Source organism: Chelonus insularis, unplaced genomic scaffold (genome assembly GCF_013357705.1).
Source record: "Chelonus insularis isolate UGA/USDA-ARS -01 unplaced genomic scaffold, ASM1335770v1 contig_131_pilon, whole genome shotgun sequence".
NCBI lineage: Eukaryota > Metazoa > Arthropoda > Insecta > Hymenoptera > Braconidae > Chelonus > Chelonus insularis.
The window spans coordinates 2,832,017-2,850,747 of record NW_023276372.1 but is presented as its reverse complement, the minus strand read 5'-3'; the positions used below and the strand labels follow the sequence as shown (position 1 = coordinate 2,850,747).

At 30.6% G+C, this 18,731-nt stretch overlaps 7 protein-coding genes across 8 annotated transcripts; 4 read left to right on the top strand and 3 right to left on the bottom strand.

Moving 5' to 3' along the window:
• Nucleotides 1–218: 218 nt before the first annotated feature.
• Nucleotides 219–2,756, bottom strand: LOC118072907 (arylsulfatase B-like). Its single transcript, XM_035093079.1, has 8 exons — nucleotides 2,580–2,756; nucleotides 2,269–2,428; nucleotides 1,944–2,176; nucleotides 1,512–1,779; nucleotides 1,279–1,436; nucleotides 901–1,192; nucleotides 437–720; nucleotides 219–353 (listed from the first exon to the last, which is right to left on the bottom strand). The coding sequence occupies exons 1-8, from the start codon at nucleotides 2,754–2,756 to the stop codon at nucleotides 219–221; spliced, it is 1,707 nt and encodes a 568-aa protein (XP_034948970.1).
• Nucleotides 2,757–3,466: 710 nt separating this feature from the next.
• LOC118074085 (arylsulfatase B-like) lies at nucleotides 3,467–6,962 on the bottom strand. 2 transcript variants are annotated; one of them, XM_035094996.1, is made up of 8 exons: nucleotides 6,301–6,962; nucleotides 5,649–5,808; nucleotides 5,324–5,556; nucleotides 4,797–5,064; nucleotides 4,574–4,731; nucleotides 4,191–4,482; nucleotides 3,750–4,033; nucleotides 3,467–3,666 (listed from the first exon to the last, which is right to left on the bottom strand). In XM_035094996.1, the coding sequence occupies exons 1-8, from the start codon at nucleotides 6,475–6,477 to the stop codon at nucleotides 3,532–3,534; spliced, it is 1,707 nt and encodes a 568-aa protein (XP_034950887.1). In that variant the 5' UTR covers nucleotides 6,478–6,962; the 3' UTR covers nucleotides 3,467–3,531. The 2 variants fall into 2 exon arrangements, with proteins under 2 accessions (XP_034950887.1, XP_034950888.1); XM_035094997.1 differs by lacking the exon at nucleotides 6,301–6,962 and adding an exon at nucleotides 5,949–6,097.
• Nucleotides 6,963–7,036: 74 nt separating this feature from the next.
• On the bottom strand, nucleotides 7,037–11,111 carry LOC118074101 (arylsulfatase B-like). The gene is made up of 7 exons (XM_035095014.1): nucleotides 10,849–11,111; nucleotides 10,099–10,258; nucleotides 9,770–9,996; nucleotides 9,340–9,580; nucleotides 9,105–9,262; nucleotides 8,282–8,863; nucleotides 7,037–7,686 (listed from the first exon to the last, which is right to left on the bottom strand). Exons 1-7 carry the CDS (start codon nucleotides 10,972–10,974, stop codon nucleotides 7,426–7,428), a joined length of 1,755 nt encoding a protein of 584 aa, XP_034950905.1. The 5' UTR covers nucleotides 10,975–11,111; the 3' UTR covers nucleotides 7,037–7,425.
• Nucleotides 11,112–12,665: 1,554 nt separating this feature from the next.
• LOC118074042 (armadillo repeat-containing protein 7-like) lies at nucleotides 12,666–13,519 on the top strand. Its single transcript, XM_035094933.1, has 3 exons — nucleotides 12,666–12,856; nucleotides 12,947–13,114; nucleotides 13,174–13,519. Exons 1-3 carry the CDS (start codon nucleotides 12,748–12,750, stop codon nucleotides 13,482–13,484), a joined length of 588 nt encoding a protein of 195 aa, XP_034950824.1. The 5' UTR covers nucleotides 12,666–12,747; the 3' UTR covers nucleotides 13,485–13,519.
• On the top strand, nucleotides 13,466–14,022 carry LOC118074043 ((R)-specific enoyl-CoA hydratase-like). The gene has a single exon (XM_035094934.1). It carries the CDS (start codon nucleotides 13,498–13,500, stop codon nucleotides 13,984–13,986), a length of 489 nt encoding a protein of 162 aa, XP_034950825.1. The 5' UTR covers nucleotides 13,466–13,497; the 3' UTR covers nucleotides 13,987–14,022.
• Nucleotides 14,023–14,116: 94 nt separating this feature from the next.
• Fcp3C (Follicle cell protein 3C) lies at nucleotides 14,117–14,989 on the top strand. Its single transcript, XM_035094935.1, has 3 exons — nucleotides 14,117–14,256; nucleotides 14,334–14,609; nucleotides 14,692–14,989. The coding sequence occupies exons 2-3, from the start codon at nucleotides 14,340–14,342 to the stop codon at nucleotides 14,863–14,865; spliced, it is 444 nt and encodes a 147-aa protein (XP_034950826.1). The 5' UTR covers nucleotides 14,117–14,256; nucleotides 14,334–14,339; the 3' UTR covers nucleotides 14,866–14,989.
• A 282-nt stretch (nucleotides 14,990–15,271) lies between these two features.
• Nucleotides 15,272–18,727, top strand: LOC118074041 (zinc finger protein 239). The gene is made up of 6 exons (XM_035094932.1): nucleotides 15,272–16,369; nucleotides 16,536–16,621; nucleotides 16,704–17,019; nucleotides 17,270–17,373; nucleotides 17,716–18,428; nucleotides 18,509–18,727. The coding sequence occupies exons 1-6, from the start codon at nucleotides 15,370–15,372 to the stop codon at nucleotides 18,510–18,512; spliced, it is 2,223 nt and encodes a 740-aa protein (XP_034950823.1). The 5' UTR covers nucleotides 15,272–15,369; the 3' UTR covers nucleotides 18,513–18,727.
• The last annotated feature ends 4 nt before the right edge of the window (nucleotides 18,728–18,731 follow it).

The following is an 18,731-nucleotide window of genomic DNA, read 5'->3' as shown; positions in this document are numbered from 1 at the left end:
TTATTCACAAAAATATCGATATTTATGCTTTAATTTTTATCATCTAATTGCGTTAGTATAAATTACTAGTTCGCGAAAGATATAGTCAATTTTAATTCTTTTAAAGAAACTGGAACTTTCATAAATTTAATAACTTATTGAAATTTAAATAACTGACAAAAACAAAATCTTTTTATTCAATGTCATAATTTCTACAAAGTTTAGAAATTATACTAAAATTATTCCGTAGGTAACCAAGGCATCCAGACTCCCCCAAAGTGAAATGGTAAAGAATTGGGATCTATAGGGTTTTTGCTTTCTTCTACCAGCACTCCTCGGTATCCATTGATGTAATCCTCTAACGTTCGAACGACCTAAAAAAGGGGATGAGAATAAAAAACCATGATACTTTGTCACGTGTCGAGAATAATATTGCTAGTGAATAATAGTCACTCACTTCCGGATACTGCTGAGAGATGTCTGTTGTTTCACACGGATCAACAGTCAAATCAAATAGACAACGATCTGAGCAGTTGGAGTATTGACTAAACGGTTTACAAATAATTTTACTCGTCGACCGAAGCTGTAGCATTTGCTTTCGAGATAAGTAAGCTCCCGAGACTCGAGCGATAGCCTGACCAGCTAGAGAATTCGAGACTGCGTCTAAATCATAAGCAGGCGTCGATGGATCATCATCATCAATATTCTCCCCATAATAATCACCATATATACGACTTGCTCCTGCAAAAGAATTATGAAGTAGTATCAACAATTCATTTTATGGATACTAAAAAGTATATCAGATAAGAATTGAGCAGCCTTTGACTTTATTAAAGGAAGAAAAATGAGACTTATATAGAGCTTCAACGTGATAAAATATAGGTAAAATAATTTATAAAATAAATAAGATTTATTAGTAACCTGTGAGTAATTTATATTGTCCAATAATAGCTGCTCCAAGGTTCCCTTCATCATAAACATTTATTAACAAGGAGTTTCGTCGACCAAATTTTCCTTGACTAATCATGGACCACTGATTAACACCATCGATCACCCCTAAATCAGCCGTGTTTCCTCCTGCAGCAGCGTAAAGAGTTGGCATCCAATCAGTCATGTGGAAGAGATTCTCAATGACTCTCCCTTTGAAATTTATTAACGGAGAATAAATACAGGCAGGCGTATGCACTCCCCCTTCATACAGAGTGAATTTCAACTTCAACAATTAAACAAAAGTAAGTGTTACTGATCCACTCTTTTCGTCAAAATATTTTTCGTTATAAATAAAATTATTTTACTTACACCTCTTAATGGATAATTTGATCCATAATTAGCTAAAAATCCAGTAGTGGGAGCTCCATTATCACTCATAAAAACGATGATTGAATTTTCTAACATATTATTTTGATCAAGAGCCTTGACTACGTGTCCAACAGACTCGTCCAAAGCACTCACCATGCCTGAATGATTAGGTAAAGTTAGAAAATTACTTATTATTAGTATGTGATTATTAATGTTATAGAATTTCAGATTACCAGCATATTTACGACGGGAAATATCTGATATATGACCGAATGTCCTGTTTACTTCCTTCATATCTCGAACTTCTAGTGGATCTTCTAAGTCGGAACAGTGTGGAGCTAAATGGGATATTTGAAGATACAACGGCTTGATGTTATTATGGTTGTCAATGATCTTTATAGCTTCATCCGTGAATACGTCAGTAGCATACTCGTTTTTGTGAGACCAGTCTGGTCGTATTTCTTCCGCATTATCTCTGTGCATGTCGTATCCATTTACATTCTTCACACACAATATTTATATTTTATTAATTGATTATTCGGTTTAACGATACTTTAAGTAGCAATTAAATTTTTATTGTGAGAAAACGTTATCTTTGAAGACAAAAACAAATAATTCAGTTATATATCAACTCCTTCAAAGCAATGAAAATTAAAAATACTTACAAATTGTTTAGTTGTTATTGTATAATTGTAATACTGGATTTGGCCATTGTAGTATCCAAAAAATGTTTCAAAACCTCGCCGAGTTGGTGTGTAATCATTAGACTGATATCCTACATGCCACTTGCCAACCATATGTGTAGAATATCCTAGACCACGAAGATACTGGGGAAGCAAAGTAGTATTTAAAGGAAGCCCTCGAGGCTCACCAGCTTTCAAAGGATAACCATACATTCCTAAAAAAATTTTTAATTTAATATTAAATATATTTTAATGATAAAGTTGAACATTTAAAACTACATGACTTGTATTCGAGTCGACAACACACCGTCTCTTATCGGATAACGGCCAGTAAAGAATGCTGTTCGGGAAGGTGTACACATTGGTAGAACATGATGGTTTTTTAAAATCACTCCGTTGTATGCTAAAGTATCGATGTTAGGCGTTGGGATTTGATTAGAACCGTGATAACTTACATCGTTCCATCCCTTGTAAACAAGAAAAATCATTTTTTAATATAAAAGTAAATTAGCTAGCGAAGAAAGATAAAATCAAGTATTATTTTATAATCATAAAAATTTTTTAAAATAAAATGATAAAAATGTGGACTTGGATTTGTCAGGCTTAGGACTAACTCACCATATCATCAGCAATGATAACTATGATGTGAGGTTTTGAGGCGCTTTTTTTCCATAAAATATTCTCAGTACGAATGTTAAGCATCCAGATTGCCATACAAATACAAACAGAAAGCACAAAAACAATTGAAACAAGTGCAAGAATTTTGGAAAAAAGTGAGAACTTTGATGGTTTCATTGTTGAAAAAAATATTAAGCATTCGCAGTGACTGATTAGATATTAATACACAATGAAAAAAATTCTTGACTACTCCGTTGAAAAAAGAATCATAAAGCTGGATATGCTTTCTTGAACAACAAGGAAATGTAATCAATTACTTTCTCGAGTTATAACAGAAAATGTCACGTTTATAAAGTACCAATTTATATTAATTTTCCTTTCATTCTAATAGAATCGTACATGTAGATTAGAATATGTAATATTTCAATGAATAAATTTGAAGTAAGCTTGATAACTGATCTCTTTAAACAACTATTAGCTCCAGGTGTACGCTGATGGATATTACAATGACATATTACATTGGATACCTCTTATCTTTTACTTTGCTACATTTAATTGCAAAAAAGAGAATGAACTTTTCATTAATCTACTTTATAATATCGTTATCAATTGTGAACTAAAATTAGTTATAATGAATTATGTGCTCGAAGAATTTTTTATTCAGGAAATTACAAAAGAAACTAGCACGGAAGTTGATAGTTTAGAAGTATGCAACAGGACAATAATAGATCATATAATGATGACAAATGAAGAAAAAATGAAGGGAAATTATAAATTCTTGATATGAAAATTATTTAATGTGTCAATTATGTAAAAAAAAATCAGGAAAATTTTGCCAGAAATTAATAGAGAAGAGAAATTTTTAATTACATAATAAATATCACTAATTACAGTACAAAATTAGTTTTTATTCAGCTTAATGGTAATTATACAATACAAGAATATGTATCAATTATTTTGCAGGAAGCCAAGGCATCCAGACTCCTCCAAAGTGGTATGGCAAAGAATTGGGGTCCACGTATGTTTTATTTTGCTGTAACAGCACTCTTCGGTATCCATCGATGTAATCCTCTAACGTTCGAACGACCTAAAAAAGGGGATGAGAATAAAAAACCATGATACTTTGTCACGTGTCGAGAATAATATTGCTAGTGAATAATAGTCACTCACTTCCGGATACTGCTGAGAGATGTCTGTTGTTTCACACGGATCAACAGTCAAATCAAATAGACAACGATCTGAGCAGTTGGAGTATTGACTAAACGGTTTACAAATAATTTTACTCGTCGACCGAAGCTGTAGCATTTGCTTTCGAGATAAGTAAGCTCCCGAGACTCGAGCGATAGCCTGACCAGCTAGAGAATTCGAGACTGCGTCTAAATCATAAGCAGGCGTCGATGGATCATCATCATCAACATTCTCGCCGTAATAACTATCATACTCTGGACTAGCTCCTAAAAAATAATCATCATTAAAGTGTGCATTAGTTGCAAGAGATTGTGAAAGATAAAGTTTATGAGTGATCTAAAAAAAAGCTAGGTAACTTCTTTTTTCCTTTTAAGTTACTTTATTTTTATTGAGTCACCTTACCACAAAAAAATTTTTAAAAACCTTTGAGTAATTTGTACTGTCCGATTATAGCTGCTTCTAAATTCACGCTATCATCAATATTGACTAGTAAAGAGTGCCGTCTACTACGTTTTCTTCGACTGATAGTGAGCCACTGATCCACACCATCTATCATTCCTAAATCAGCAGAGTGACCTCCAGCAGCAGAATAAAGTGTTGGTAGCCAATCAGTTATGTGTATAAAGTTTTCACTGACTCGTTGCCTGTACTTTATCAACGGAGAATAAACACATGCGACACCATGTACTCCTCCTTCATACAGAGTGAATTTAAGCTTAAATATAATTAATCATAAGGTAAGTATCGTTGATTTTTTGTTTTCTTAATTTTTATATACGAATAAGTTATCAATCTATCATACTTACACCTCTGAATGGATAGTTAGATCCATGATTCTTCAGAAATCCAATGGTCTGAGCTCCATTATCGCTCATAAAAAGAATAATTGAATTTTCTAACATGTTATTCTGACTAAGCGCTTCTACAACTCGCCCCACAGACTCATCTAGAGCACTCACCATTCCTAGGATAATAACTAACGTCAGTATATTATTTTCTTAGAACATAAATATTAAAATCTCCATTTACCTGCATATTGACGTCGAGATATGTCTGATATATGACCAAATGTCCTGTTCACTTCCTTCATATCTCGAACTTCTAGAGGATGTCTTTGATCAGACGAGTGTGGAGCGAGATGAGAAATTTGAAGATACAGTGGCTTGTTGCTATTATGATTGTCAATTACCTTGATAGCTTCATCTGTGAATACATCAGTAGCATACTTGTTTGTATGAGACCAGTCAGGTTTTATTTCTTTCGCATTATCTCTGTGCATATCATAGCCAGTTACGTTCTTGAAAAATAATTTCATATTAAATTATTTAATTATTTGATTAATGGATATCGGAACATCATACGAAGAAAATTATAGATAGAAAATGATTATTATGAAATAACTTTTACAAGCTCTCATACCAATGAATTGTCACATTATCTCTGATGTAATTGCAAATAATAACATATTGATAAATTTACTAAATTCTTATAAAATAAATAAATGATAAGCTTTAATTACTTTAAAATAAATATTATAATGAAATACTTTTACATACATCCTTTTCATTGGAAGCCAAATAATCAAAATATGAAATATAACCATTGTAATAGCCGAAAAATGTTTCAAATCCTCTTCGAGCTGGAGTAAAATCATCAGATTGGTATCCAGTGTGCCATTTACCAACTATATGAGTAGAGTATCCTAAATTACGAAGATGCTGAGGAAGTAAAGTTGTATTTAGAGGAATTCCTCGAGGCTCACCAGCTTTTAAAGGATAACCATACATTCCTGGAAATATTATTAATTCAATATTAAATATAATTGAATATTGGAGTTAGATGCTGGAGAATATATTATTGGTGGTGGGTTTGACTACATACCATCTCTTATCGGATAACGCCCGGTAAAGAATGCTGTTCGGGAAGGCGTACATATCGGCAGAACATAATGATTTCTTAAAATCACTCCGTTGTATGCTAAAGCATCAATGTTGGGTGTTGGAATTTGATTCGAGCCATGGTAACTTACATCGTTCCATCCCTTATGTAAAAATTATAAAGTTTTATGAATTATTTAAATTAATAAAGAGGTTCAAGTGATATGCTTGTCAACATAAATCAACATATAACGAAAGGAGCTTATAAATTAAAATATCAATTTATAAAAAAATAATGTCTTACAAGATCATCTGCTATCATAACAATAATATTTGGTTTACTAAATCTTCGACGGTGAAAAATTATATGAGAATGAACATTGAATAAAGTTGTAAATAAAAGAATTATTTTTATTTGATAATAAATAAATTGACAGGTAGAATTCATGTCAAAAGAATAGAATAACTAACTGGAAAATTATTTTAGAACCACAGCTTTTTATATATTATGTAGATTACTTGAGCTCATATTTATTGCTTCAAGTGCAATAAAAGACAATTCAAGGTTTTACTTTTATCACTAAAGTAAATTGTTTATGTTTATTTTATAATGACCCAGTAAATTTTCCTGATTTGTACAAGTCCAAATGACTTACCATATCATCAGCAATAATGACTACGATATGTGGTTGAGTTTCAGGTTTATTCCATGCATCATCTTCAGATTGAATACTTAACTTCCAAATTGCAATGCAAATGGAAAAAGATAGCACAAAAACAACTGCGATAACTGCGAATATTTTGGAAGCTACTGAAAACTTTCGTGGTTTCATGATAAAAAAAAATACAGAGTATTCACAATGACTGATTAAATATTAATGAACGATAAAAAAAACATTCCTGATGACATCGGTGACAAGAATAATAAAACTGGATATGCTTTCATGAACAACAAGGAAATATTATCAATTACTTTCTCTATTTATTAAAGAAAATGTCACGCTCACAAATCAACCATCAATTATTATGTTTTTCTTTTTATACTCAATGGCTTCGTATATACAGATTAATTTTTGATATTTGGATGGAAAATTTGACTTTAATTAAAGTCTTTAGAGAATTCAATAACTGATCTTTCGAATCAACCAATGTCGCCAGATGTACACTGATGGATATCACATTGAAATGCTGAACAAGAAAATTCTTATCTTTTACTTTATTTCATTAAACAAAGTGGTGGGGAATTTTTATCCCGACTATTTTATCTACGTCATAGCAAAAGTTATATCTATTAACATGAATTTTATAAGTGATGTCTTACATTGAGAATATTAATTAATAAAGAATTTCTTGGCCAAGGTTTTATTATAAGGAGTCTTGATTATACAAAACTTTATTATTTACACTTTACTACTAACTTTTTTGTCTAGCAAAAAGTATAATATAATAATAAAATATGATAAAGTAAAATCATTAGTCCAAGTTTCGGAGAAATATTGATAATTACTCATTGAAAGTAATAAAAAAAATTTTACATAAATGATATACATGAAAATGAAACGGATAAAATATGATCAAGATATATATTAATTATATTCCATTTTATCTATTAATTATTTGTAAAAATACTATAGTTTATCAGTGGGGTTTGTATTCGTTATCTATCAGCATCTTGATCATTATCAAGATCGTGATAAAATTGTATTTACTATTAATTAGTTTGATTGGGTACATTTGAAGTAGACCGATAGAAAATAAAATCATCTCCATTCAACGATAGGCTAGTATCCTGGATTAAAATAAAGGTATCTTAGACCTATGATAAGCAATGCCAATCCTAGATGAGCACAGACTGTTACAGTGTTGACTGATGAAGCAGCATTATACCCATAAAGATGTTGTAGATCCATTCCAGTATTTAACCAGGACTCCCAAGTATTATTTCTCCTTCGAGGATCTGCCAACCAATCAATTGGAAGTCTTGGTTGTTTTACCAGGACATTGCCATATTTTTCCAGAAATAGATCAAGTTCCGTTACAACCTGTAATTATTTTTATTAGAATTAGTAATGAAGAATTCATTATTAATTGATTCTATTATGCAGAAAGGCGTTGCCTCATATGTAATTAGCATTTTAATCGATTCACTATTGCATAATATTTCTAACTATAATAGTACTAACACAAATACATTGAAGAAAATAATTTCAGCAACTAGTATTCTGTAAAATTTTGTTAAAAATTTCATTTAAATTCTTATGACTTCAGATATTCTGGTTTTAAAGTTTTTAGAAGTTGAAATTTAATTGAGTATCAAGGGCAAGGTATCTGATAACTTTTCCTTTTAAAGTTACCTTGGAACTAATAATTTATGACAAAAACATTTAAAGGTTTCATCATTTAATTAAAGAGAAACCTCTTAATATTGATAAAATTCCAATGAGTAAGTAAAAATAATTACTGACCTATGCATAGGAATTTTTTGTTATTTTTATTAATATAAAAATTATGACCAGTCATTAATTAACTTATTAAAGTATCAGTATATTAATATATTTTTATGTTTTTTTTTTTCTTCCAGAGTATCATAACGTGATTGGAATAACAAGTGAAATAATTTATCACGCAGTTACTGACCTTCGGATATTGCTTGGCGATATTGGTAGCTTCGCAAGGATCATTGACAATATCAAACAGACACTCGGTCTCATTACAATACGAAAAAGTGCTCTTTCTTCGACACAAAACAGATGCCTGTTCTCTTAAATGTGTCATGGCACTTGGCTGTGTCATTGGATCACCTAAGTGAGCACTGATAGCAGTGGCAACGAAGCTGCGATGAACTAGAGTATAATTATATGCTGGTACTTCATGATTCCTGCCAGACTCTCCATAGTATTGATCATAATAACCACGTTTGTAAGCACCTCGAACAAGTTTAAATCGCCTATGAATGGCACCTTCAGTCTTGGATATTTCATCAATGTTAAGTAAAAGTGTTTCTCGTGGAATCTCTTTGCCTTGACTTAAGTATGGCCAGTGATCTACACCATCAATTTCGCCTAAATCAGCGATGTTCCCACCTGCTGCTGTATACAAAGTTGGTAGCCAGTCAGTTACGTGCATCAGATTATTGGAAACACGAGCCATTGAGTGTAATCTCGGCGACCAAATTGCAGCTACACCTCTCACGCCACCTTCGTAGAGGGTATATTTTGTCTGTAGAATGATTTAACATAATTATTTGATATCCTTCAGACAAAAAACATCTTCCAGCTGCTGGCTTTAACCCATTAACGTTCGTGAAAAACTTGAAGCAAATAAAAAATTTTGAATCGCCAATGAAGAGAAGAAAATAATTTTTTTAAATTCATTTTGAAATATTGAGAGCAGAGTTCTTTATTAGACAATCAAACATCTTCATAATTAAAATCATAAATAATAATGGATTGATACTCACGCCTCTGAGAGGCCAATTTGATCCAGAATTTCGATATTTGCCAATAGTTGGTGCTCCATTGTCTGTCATGAAAATTATTATACTGTTTTTTAGCATGTTTTTATCACCGAGGGAAGCTACGATACGTCCCAGAGATTCATCCATGCGAGCTACCATTACTAACAAAAAAAGCAATAGTGGTTAGGGAAGAGAAATTTGATGAAAAAGAAAGAAATCAATAAATGGATATTCATACAGGCATAATTGCGCCGATTTGGCTCGCGAATATGTACAAAGTCATCCAGATTGAAGTTATCGTTTGGAGGTTCTAGAGGGGCATGTGCAGCAAGATGATTGATTTGAAGATATAGTGAGTTGATAGGGTCATGATGATCGATTATTTTGACAGCCTCTTCAGTGAACAAATCTGTAGCATATTGACCTTGAACATCATACGCAGGAAGATCACCACGATGTAGATCAAATCCACTCATATTCTATAATCAAATAAAAAATTATATTATTTACAAAATAAATAATTAAATCCAATCAAGATTTTATACATCAGAGCCCATATATTTTCTTTTCAACTAAAATTAAAATTCTTCAATATCATTTATCAAAATAAAATGTATTTCTGATGCTTATTAATCGATTGATAATTAAATTAAAATGCTGAAATTTACGCCTTGTGAATATCTGTAGTCATAATAAGCAATATGACTGTTGTAGAATCCGAAAAATGTCTCAAATCCTCGATGAAGTGGTGTGTGCTGTCGTGTGTGGAAGCCTAGATGCCATTTACCAACGAGTTTAGGTGAATATCCTAAATCTCGAAGGTACTCTGGTAGAATTCGTACGTTTAGAGGTAAGCCACGTGGCTCTCCGCCCATTATTCCTTCACCTTGCATTCCTAGAAATGAATTGAGTGAGGTAAAAAATAATTCAAACTATTTTCTATTTTTTAATTTTTAATTATATACACATTTATTTTATCTTTATAGGATATACCAACCCATGCGTATGGGATATTTCCCGGAGAAGAAAGCTGCCCTGGTGGGTGTACAAGAGGGAAGAACATAATGTCTATTCAAAATAATTCCATTGTAAGCAAGAGCATCGATATTAGGTGTTGGAATCTGGCTGGAGCCATGAAAACTAACATCATTCCATCCCTAATAAAAAGAAAAAATATCAAGCGAGTGTTAATAGTCTGGAATGACAATTGAACTTCAAAGAAGGGTAGATGCGACGATAAAATGCACATGTAGGAACGGCACGTTTGTTGTTGCTACTTTGAAGGAAATTTATTTGTTGTGTCGGATTGTGAGTCATCAGTTTAGTAAGAGAGCATCCTCATTGACTATGTGGGCGTTGATAACGTGTCAGTCTAAGTAATTGTCTTAACTGAAGCTCTCGTTAATTCAAGACAATTTTATACTGCAGAGTAATCATACCGAATTACATTAAATATGTAGATCCAAGTTAAAAAAATATGCACTCTGTTATTTAAATATAATCCTAGCTTCGATATAACATGAACTAGACGTTGAGTAGCTTTAGATTTTTTGCTTCCACGATTACTTCTTTCACTTAAGTACACGCGAAGTTCACATCAATCTACCACTTTCGTGAAACAATATGAGTTTAATTCATCATAATCTATGCTAAAGAATTAGAATCAAAAGTTCATTGTTTAATATTTTACTGATGTACATAACTGGATTATAAATAATTGTCGTTATTATTTAATAATTCCTCTCACCAGATCATCTACCATAAAGACGACGATATGGGGTGCTGATTGATACTGCCCGAAAGCGGTTTTTAGACATAATCCTGAAGAAAGTAGGACACCGCTTATCCAATAATAAATCAAAAGTAATCGCATATTTTCAAATTAATAATAAGGCAGAACCACCGACACAAACTTTATTAGAGCCGCAAAAACTTGAAAAATGGTACACTATTTCTTCCACAAACTTTCTTAAGATGTAAATGAATGAGTGGAGAAGATCAAAACATCATGAACTGGGAAGCGACTAAAACTTCCTGAAGAGACGCATTATTTATATAGTACACCTACGAATAAATACATGTGTGTCTGTGATGAATGAAATGCACAAAGGGGATGTGGAAGATGCTCGTTAATGACTACATCAATGGTAGAAATAACATGACTTACCTTGTAGTGCTTATTATGCGTCGTTTATACTAAAGATAAATTTATTTAATGAAGTTTAAAAAATATCTAATTTGTTTGTAACTATTATCCACTATTAATAAATTACCTTCCATTAATTCAAAGCTTGATTAGCAAGATATACTGGATTTATTGATTTATATCAGCTAAAATATTGATCACATTACAAAACAAGTATCAATATCAAAGTTTATCAAGTGATTAAAGTATTGATTTCTTTGATTAAAAATGATAGTTAACAACATTGAAGATTGAATTATCATAAGTAGTGTTTATCTATCAATTGGATTTAACAATTGCTTAGATTAAATTTTAAATATAAAAATAACTTAAGAGATTAAGAGGATAAATAAATTAATAGTAACTTGCTTTCGGTCTCTTAAAACTTATTAATCTTATTTATTAGTCCTATAATTAAAAAGACGAAATAGTCAGTCGCCCTAGAGAAGGGTAAAGGTCAAGTGATGTTAAGTAGGAATACCAATTACTTTATTCATCGCTTCCTTTCCGAAACACAGAGCATTTTTGACGCGTTGCTGATTAGAATATATAATAATTGCAAACGGCAAGAGATTCTGCAATAATAGACTAAATTAATGCAAAATAAATAAACTTCATTTGATCCAAAAATAATTTACTAAAATTCTTATAAAATACTTAAGATGGTTATAATTAGTCTTGACAATCTTATTTAAAGTAATGATTACCATACTCATAAATCTACTGAAACAATTCATCATTAGACTATTTATTTTGTTTGCATTATATTAATTAATTAAAAAGGTATGTAACATATCGTTGACTTTTCCACTTGTTAGCATGAATTAACTTACTAATCAAAATTATTCATTTGAGTCAAAACATCGGAAAGATCTAATTATATAAAACATATTGAATCAAGATGATAAAAATTTTAGATATGAGCATTTTAACATTTTCTTGAGTTACAAATTATGTAATTTTTAATTCTCTTTTAAGAATATTCAACAAAAGTGGTGAAAAAGGACGTTGAAAACCTCAATTGTGAGAAAGAAAAGTAATAATCTGTAGGTATAAAACACAAACATATTTATAGATAAAAAAATATTTTTCTAAATAAAAATAGTAAAAACAATACTGAATTTTAAATAGAAGACTTTGGTTTTACCAAGAAATATATAAGTATCCAAAATCAATAATTGAAAGAAATAAAAATAATGTTTGTAAGTTTTTTAAGTGAGAAAAGAAGATTATAAATACATAAATACATAAATTATGCATCTTTCAATTGTGCGATAGTTATAAATAAGGACTGAATGACGGCTCCCGCTTTACTTTTAAATTGTTTCACTTGTTGGGCTTGAGATGGCAGGAATGTAGACTAATCAGCTGATCGAGTGATGAGTGTTTGAAGGTTATTTTGTTTACAATTGATGCTGCATATTTTTATGATGAAAAAATACTATTATAAGGAGTGAGACAATGTTTTCAACAAAAAAACGTTTAATTGAACGTACTGGATATAATAACATTGGACGATATGATTATTTAAAGTTGTTAGCTACCGAATTTAAGACCACGAAATCCAGAGGTTAGAATACGTTTAAGTAAATTCTTTATTTGTATGCTGATTAAATAATAACTTAAAATTATTATAAATGAATAAATTAATGTTTTACAGAGGCAAAGAAACAAACTTTAGCCAACTTGGCAAATTTTGCGTATGATCCAATTAATTACGATTACATTAGAGAGCTGAGAATACTTGATCTTTTTCTCCACATACTTTCAGAGCCCGATAAAATTCTTGTCAGATATGCCATTGGCGGAATATGTAATTTATGCTTAGGTAAGTGGAAAGTTATTACTTAATAAATATTATTATTTCAATAATGACGTTGTTTTCAGACCCGCTGAATAAAGCATATATCTTGCGAAACCAGGGCAGACAGTTGATATTACCCCTTATTTTCTCTAATGACGAAGAATCTGTGCTTTCTGCTCTAACGACTTTGATGTTTTTAATTACGAATAGTTCAAAAGCTTCAATTGTCACACCTGATTTAATCAATCGATTAACTGAGCTATCTAATTCGTCTAATAAGCGTATCAAAAATTTAGTAACTATATTTGTAACTGATTACTGCGATAAACCAGAAAGTACTCTTCAAAATACTGAAGAGTCGTCATCAACTGATACGTCTGAAATTGTTTCGTAATTAATCATCTACGATGAACTATTTAAAAGACATAAAAACATTTTTGAATATTTCTCAAAAGCTTCAGATATTACAAGCTCATAAAAAACTGTCGAGTTCATCTTCAAGTGAATTATCTCGGAAATTTGAGCCTGGTCAGAAGGTATCAATGATTAGAACAGTTACAGAAGATGATGTAATTAATTTTGCCAAGCTGACTAATGATTATAATCCCATTCACTTAAACGCAGATAAAAAAATAGTTCACGGTGCTTTATTAAATGGATTCTTATCCGGAGTTTTAGGTACAAAATTACCAGGACCAGGAACACTTGTGGTTCATCAACTACTTAATTATCCAAAGCCTTGTTATGCTGGAGATGTTATTGAAATATCAGTGACAGTCTTATCGAACAGAAAGATCATAAAATGTAGTTACAAAATCGTAGCTAATTCTGAAAGAGTTGTTTTAGATGGAGAAGGGAAGTTTGTTTTCATTGATCGATTTAGTAAGATGACCTAGAATAAATGTTTGAAATATTTCAAGTGGATTGTTTTCGTTTCCTTTTATTATTATCATTTATAATTCAAATAATAATTTAATAACTTACGTGAATTATTACATAATTGAAACATTTTACGGTCACTTGCTAACGCTGCAAGTTTAAAATTCCACGAGTTCAATCTTTTGCTTAATTATTATTGCGATATTCACACGAAATATATAAGAGAGATTGATTTGAGTGACAGTACATCATTTAATCGTTATTAACGAGACCGATAACCTGATTAAGTAAGTGAATTAATATTTATATATTCATTTAAGTTATATATTTCATAAATTATTGATTTAAAATATTCGTTACGTAGTTCATAATGATGAAGCAGTTTGGAATAATTTTTCTCTGGATATACCTCTGCTGTGCCAACGAAAACAAAACTTCATCAGACGTGATCTCATCAACTGTTGAACCAATAACAGAAGATTCAATTGATTGCACTTGTGGCATATTCGTTAGTCCATCTATTAAAAAATCAAGCAAAGAACCACCAAAGGGTGAACCTACTATTATTCATGAAATATCAGGAAAATTTTCTTGTACTACAGCTGGAAGGAAATCATGCACCCATAAATGTATTGATGTGGTGAGTAAACAAAAATATTCTAATGAAAAGAGTTTCTCTGGATATTTTGTAATGGTAATTTATTTATTATCAATCATTATAGATCGCAAAACACATGGCGAATAGTACTGCAATTATTTGTGGAGCCCTCAAACGTGATTGTCATAAAGAAAAAGCATATCTATTTGTGAAAAATTGCACTGACAAGTGGATTAATACTCATTTGTCAGGTGGACGAGAATATTGCTGTAAAGATAATTTACCATATAAATGTTAAGTATTGAATTAATTTTAATAATGCTTTTTCTACTTTTTTTATGGTGTTAACCAGATTATTATTGTTCATTAAATAAAAATTGAAATGCTTTTTTTAAATAACTTTTTTAAAAATCCCGCCGGTAATCTAAAAATAATCTAAACACCCTGAAATCATTTTTAACCAGTAGCAGACATATTTAAGGCTCAGTCGTATATTGACAAAAAATAATTCAACATACTTCCCATGTCCTGAAATTCTTATTTTTTACATAAATTGAATTCTTAGACGTGATAATTACAATTAGTGTACCAATTAGGTCAAGTTTAACTATAGTCTTTACATCTCAAGAGTGACTGTTGGAGATAATTATAGTAATACTAGTGAAACATGTTGAGTGAATTCAAAAAGTTATTTGAATACTTATTTTTTATCAACCTTGTTATTTAAATAAATATACTTAAAAATAATTCACTATCCAAAGTAATGTTTTACTTATAATATTTCAATTTAAGATCCACAGAAATGTGTCCACAATTATTTTCTTGTCCTTTATGTGCGCGACCCAGTTTTGAATCACTGGATTCGTTGAGAATTGGTCTTGTAAGTGTAGCAACTCGTCCATTAATGTGTCCAATTTGTAATGAGACGCTTCTAGGAATAGAAAAATTAACAATTCATTTATTTGGTCATTCTATCAACACTCTTGAATCATCAAAATTACCCAAAGAAAATCAAGTAAAAATTAATAAGCCTCAAGATACTGCCAATGTAAACAATTTTGTTCCTCAAAGTACTTCAAAAGAATCTTCAAATGAATTAATTTTCGATAAACAATCACGATTATTGCATCAATCGAGTTCAATCAATTTTGAGCAAAATCTAGAATCCTACAAACTATTATCATCGAATAACACTAACCCATGTGTGATACAAGCTGAAAATTCAACGTCTATTAATAAACCACACCAACGTGATGCTCTTCAGCTGGCATCGACGTGGACAAACGATTTATTGCTTCATCCTGACAGAGAGAATTCAACATGTATTTTGAAGTCTTCAGTAAACATTGGAAACTGTAAAAATATGTTATCAAATCAATTGAAGAATCAAGTTCTTTCAGCTGAAACAGATAAGAAAATTGACTCGAAAAAGTTGACTTTGCACATTCCAGATACTCGTCACGCTCCAACTTCTATTGAACCTGAAGAAAAGAAAGGTGAACGTAAAGTGTCGTCTTCTTTCAGTAATAATGACATTCATGCTTTACCTCATTTAAAGTCATTGAGAAATTTAGCGTCTTCAGAGAAAACAGAACGATGTAACTTATGTGGCTTTCACTTTCCTGATTATAATATATTGATGTTACATAAACAACTAGTACATACGATAGCTGAAAATGATGTTAATGTTAAATCTGAAGTTTTATTAAAAAACTATCCATGTCATTTATGCCACAAAGTATTTAAAATACGAGGAAGTTTGATGGTTCATATGCGTGTTGCTCATACTAATTACAATTCAGGTAAATTTTTTTATTTAAATAGAAAAATAATTTATAATTACATCAATAAGATAATTGATCAAATAAACGTTATTTTTATCATACTTTTCTATCTTAAATAGTTGTAATTAAAGAATAAAATAAACATTAAACAAATTAGCTGACATGTGTATTAATTAATTAACAGGACTATTATCCAATGAGAAAGATTCAAATCAAGTGGGCTGTAGGAATGGCTTTAATTGTCCAACGTGTGGGAAGAATTTTCGTAAGGTAATTTCAATGTCACTCTTCATAATCTATACTTACGTCAAGCTAAACTATTTTATAAACTCATAATCTTTATCTATTTTAGGAGCAACACGTAACTCAGCATTTAAAAACGCACGAAGCTAAGCAATGGGAGTGTGATGTATGCAGTAAAATGTTTACGACAAAATATTTTCTTAAAAAGCATAAAAGATTACATTCTGGAGAAATGCCCTACAAATGTGATATATGCAATAAAACATTTACCTTTCAACAATCATATCACAAGCATAGATTATATCATAAGGACGATAAGCCTCATACATGTACTACATGTGGAAGATCATTTAAAGAGCTTTCAACATTGCATAACCATGAGAGAATTCATACTGGAGAAAAGCCGTTTGCATGTGAGACTTGTGGTATGTAATCATCAGAATATTCACTATATTATTGTACTTCATTATTGCTGCTACTCCATGAATTTTATTGCTTTCAGTTAATACTACTAATGGTGTTTCTATTTTGTATAAACATCTAATACAGTGTGTGAGGCATGGATTAATCTTTAAATTATTGATGTAAGTGCTCTCCGAAACATAAACGTATTATTATACTTTTGAAATTGAATTATATTATAATAATTAAGCATAAATATCAATTTTGTTCTAGGAAAATGTTTTAGACAGCGTGTTTCTTACTTGGTTCACAGGAGAATCCATACAGGAGTTATGCCTTATACTTGTACTGCTTGTGGAAAGAGCTTTAGATACAAGGTCATTATTTTAATAATGTTGTGTAATTGTTTATTTTATCTCTTCAGTTAGCACGAGAAATTATTTTTAATAGAAAGGCAAAAGTTGCATGTCTCACTAGTAATTGTTGATAAAGTAACATTTAGAAGAATAAATAATTGTGTAAAGTCCATCAACATGATCTTTGTGTTGAACAAAGATCCACAAATTTACATACATACATACATACATACATACATACATACATACATACATACATGTTTGTTTGAAGAGAATCTCTAAACTTTCATTTAAAAGAATTATAATAGATTGCAACTCTCGAAGAATAATGAAATGAATCATTTTCTTGAATTTTCATTTTAGGTCAGTCAAAGAACACATAAATGTCCAGCTGCAGTAGACACCAGTGAGTCATTAGAACAATCAGAGTCTCATTTACTTCCTGTTACCAAGATTACCAATGAAAATAGTGACCTTTCTCTTACAAGCAGAGAAAAAACTCCTTTACTATCAGATCCCCCTCTTTCAATAGATCCGAATCAGGTGAACAAATTTATTCTGATTGTCAATAGTGATGGACAAACAGTTTTAAAAAGAGAAAGTGATTTGAACTTGAATAATGCTAGTAATAACAATAAAATTAATGGAAATGAAAACAGTAAAATAAATAGTTGGGAAGTAAAAAATTCTACAGTAAATCTAATATCTCAGGACAATGGTGATAATGTTCTCAGAGAATTGTCTCAGAGAAATAATAGAGCTTTAGAAAATTTATTCATAAATCCAAGAGCAATTGATTTACCTGTTACTAATTATAATTCTCGTAGCAATTTGTTTTCTCCATCTGTAGAAATGAAACAACTAAGATTATCATCACCAACGAACGAAGATATTTTTATGAGGCCAGATGATCCTTTTAGGACTTTAAGGGAAATTCCAACCGACCTGCATAAAGACATAAAACACGCAATTGATGGTATCCTCAAGGAAAGATATATTGAAGATAATCCTCTATCTCTAGAAACAATAAATGAAGATTCGTTCAAGCAATTGTTATATGGAATCGATAAGGAAACGTAACATAGTTTGAATTATACTAAAAAAAATAGCAAAATTATATTAATTTATTTATGTACCCTTGAAACATTTTTTATAGATGAGTGATGTCTTTGAATGGATGCCGGACACATTGCGTATTCTTTACTGAATGATTATAGTATTGTTTACTTAAGATAGTAGTGAGAAACATTAATAAAGTGCTCAAATAAATGACACCATTAATGGTAATAATAGAAAAAGACGATAATAAAATTAACTATAATATTAATTATCATAACCAAAATTATTTGTAATGTTTTTTATAAATAACTTTATAATGC

Coding starts and splice junctions, on each gene's coding strand:
- LOC118072907 (XM_035093079.1), bottom strand. CDS start 2,756: ATGAAACCATCAAAGTTCTCACTTTTTTCCAAAATTCTTGCACTTGTT. Junction 2,429..2,579: donor TTATCATTGCTGATGATATG/GTGAGTTAGTCC, acceptor CTTGTTTACAAG/GGATGGAACGATGTAAGTTA. Junction 2,177..2,268: donor CCGTTATCCGATAAGAGACG/GTGTGTTGTCGA, acceptor AAATTTTTTTAG/GAATGTATGGTTATCCTTTG.
- LOC118074085 (XM_035094996.1), bottom strand. CDS start 6,477: ATGAAACCACGAAAGTTTTCAGTAGCTTCCAAAATATTCGCAGTTATC. Junction 4,034..4,190: donor ACAGTACAAATTACTCAAAG/GTTTTTAAAAAT, acceptor ATTATTTTTTAG/GAGCTAGTCCAGAGTATGAT. Junction 3,667..3,749: donor TCTCTCAGCAGTATCCGGAA/GTGAGTGACTAT, acceptor CCCCTTTTTTAG/GTCGTTCGAACGTTAGAGGA.
- LOC118074101 (XM_035095014.1), bottom strand. CDS start 10,974: ATGCGATTACTTTTGATTTATTATTGGATAAGCGGTGTCCTACTTTCT. Junction 10,259..10,848: donor TCTTTATGGTAGATGATCTG/GTGAGAGGAATT, acceptor TCTTTTTATTAG/GGATGGAATGATGTTAGTTT. Junction 9,581..9,769: donor ACTACAGATATTCACAAGGC/GTAAATTTCAGC, acceptor ATTTGATTATAG/AATATGAGTGGATTTGATCT.
- LOC118074042 (XM_035094933.1), top strand. CDS start 12,748: ATGTTTTCAACAAAAAAACGTTTAATTGAACGTACTGGATATAATAAC. Junction 12,857..12,946: donor TAAGACCACGAAATCCAGAG/GTTAGAATACGT, acceptor AATGTTTTACAG/AGGCAAAGAAACAAACTTTA. Junction 13,115..13,173: donor AATATGTAATTTATGCTTAG/GTAAGTGGAAAG, acceptor CGTTGTTTTCAG/ACCCGCTGAATAAAGCATAT.
- LOC118074043 (XM_035094934.1), top strand. CDS start 13,498: ATGAACTATTTAAAAGACATAAAAACATTTTTGAATATTTCTCAAAAG.
- Fcp3C (XM_035094935.1), top strand. CDS start 14,340: ATGATGAAGCAGTTTGGAATAATTTTTCTCTGGATATACCTCTGCTGT. Junction 14,610..14,691: donor CCCATAAATGTATTGATGTG/GTGAGTAAACAA, acceptor CAATCATTATAG/ATCGCAAAACACATGGCGAA.
- LOC118074041 (XM_035094932.1), top strand. CDS start 15,370: ATGTGTCCACAATTATTTTCTTGTCCTTTATGTGCGCGACCCAGTTTT. Junction 16,622..16,703: donor GTGGGAAGAATTTTCGTAAG/GTAATTTCAATG, acceptor TATCTATTTTAG/GAGCAACACGTAACTCAGCA. Junction 17,374..17,715: donor GAAAGAGCTTTAGATACAAG/GTCATTATTTTA, acceptor TTTTCATTTTAG/GTCAGTCAAAGAACACATAA.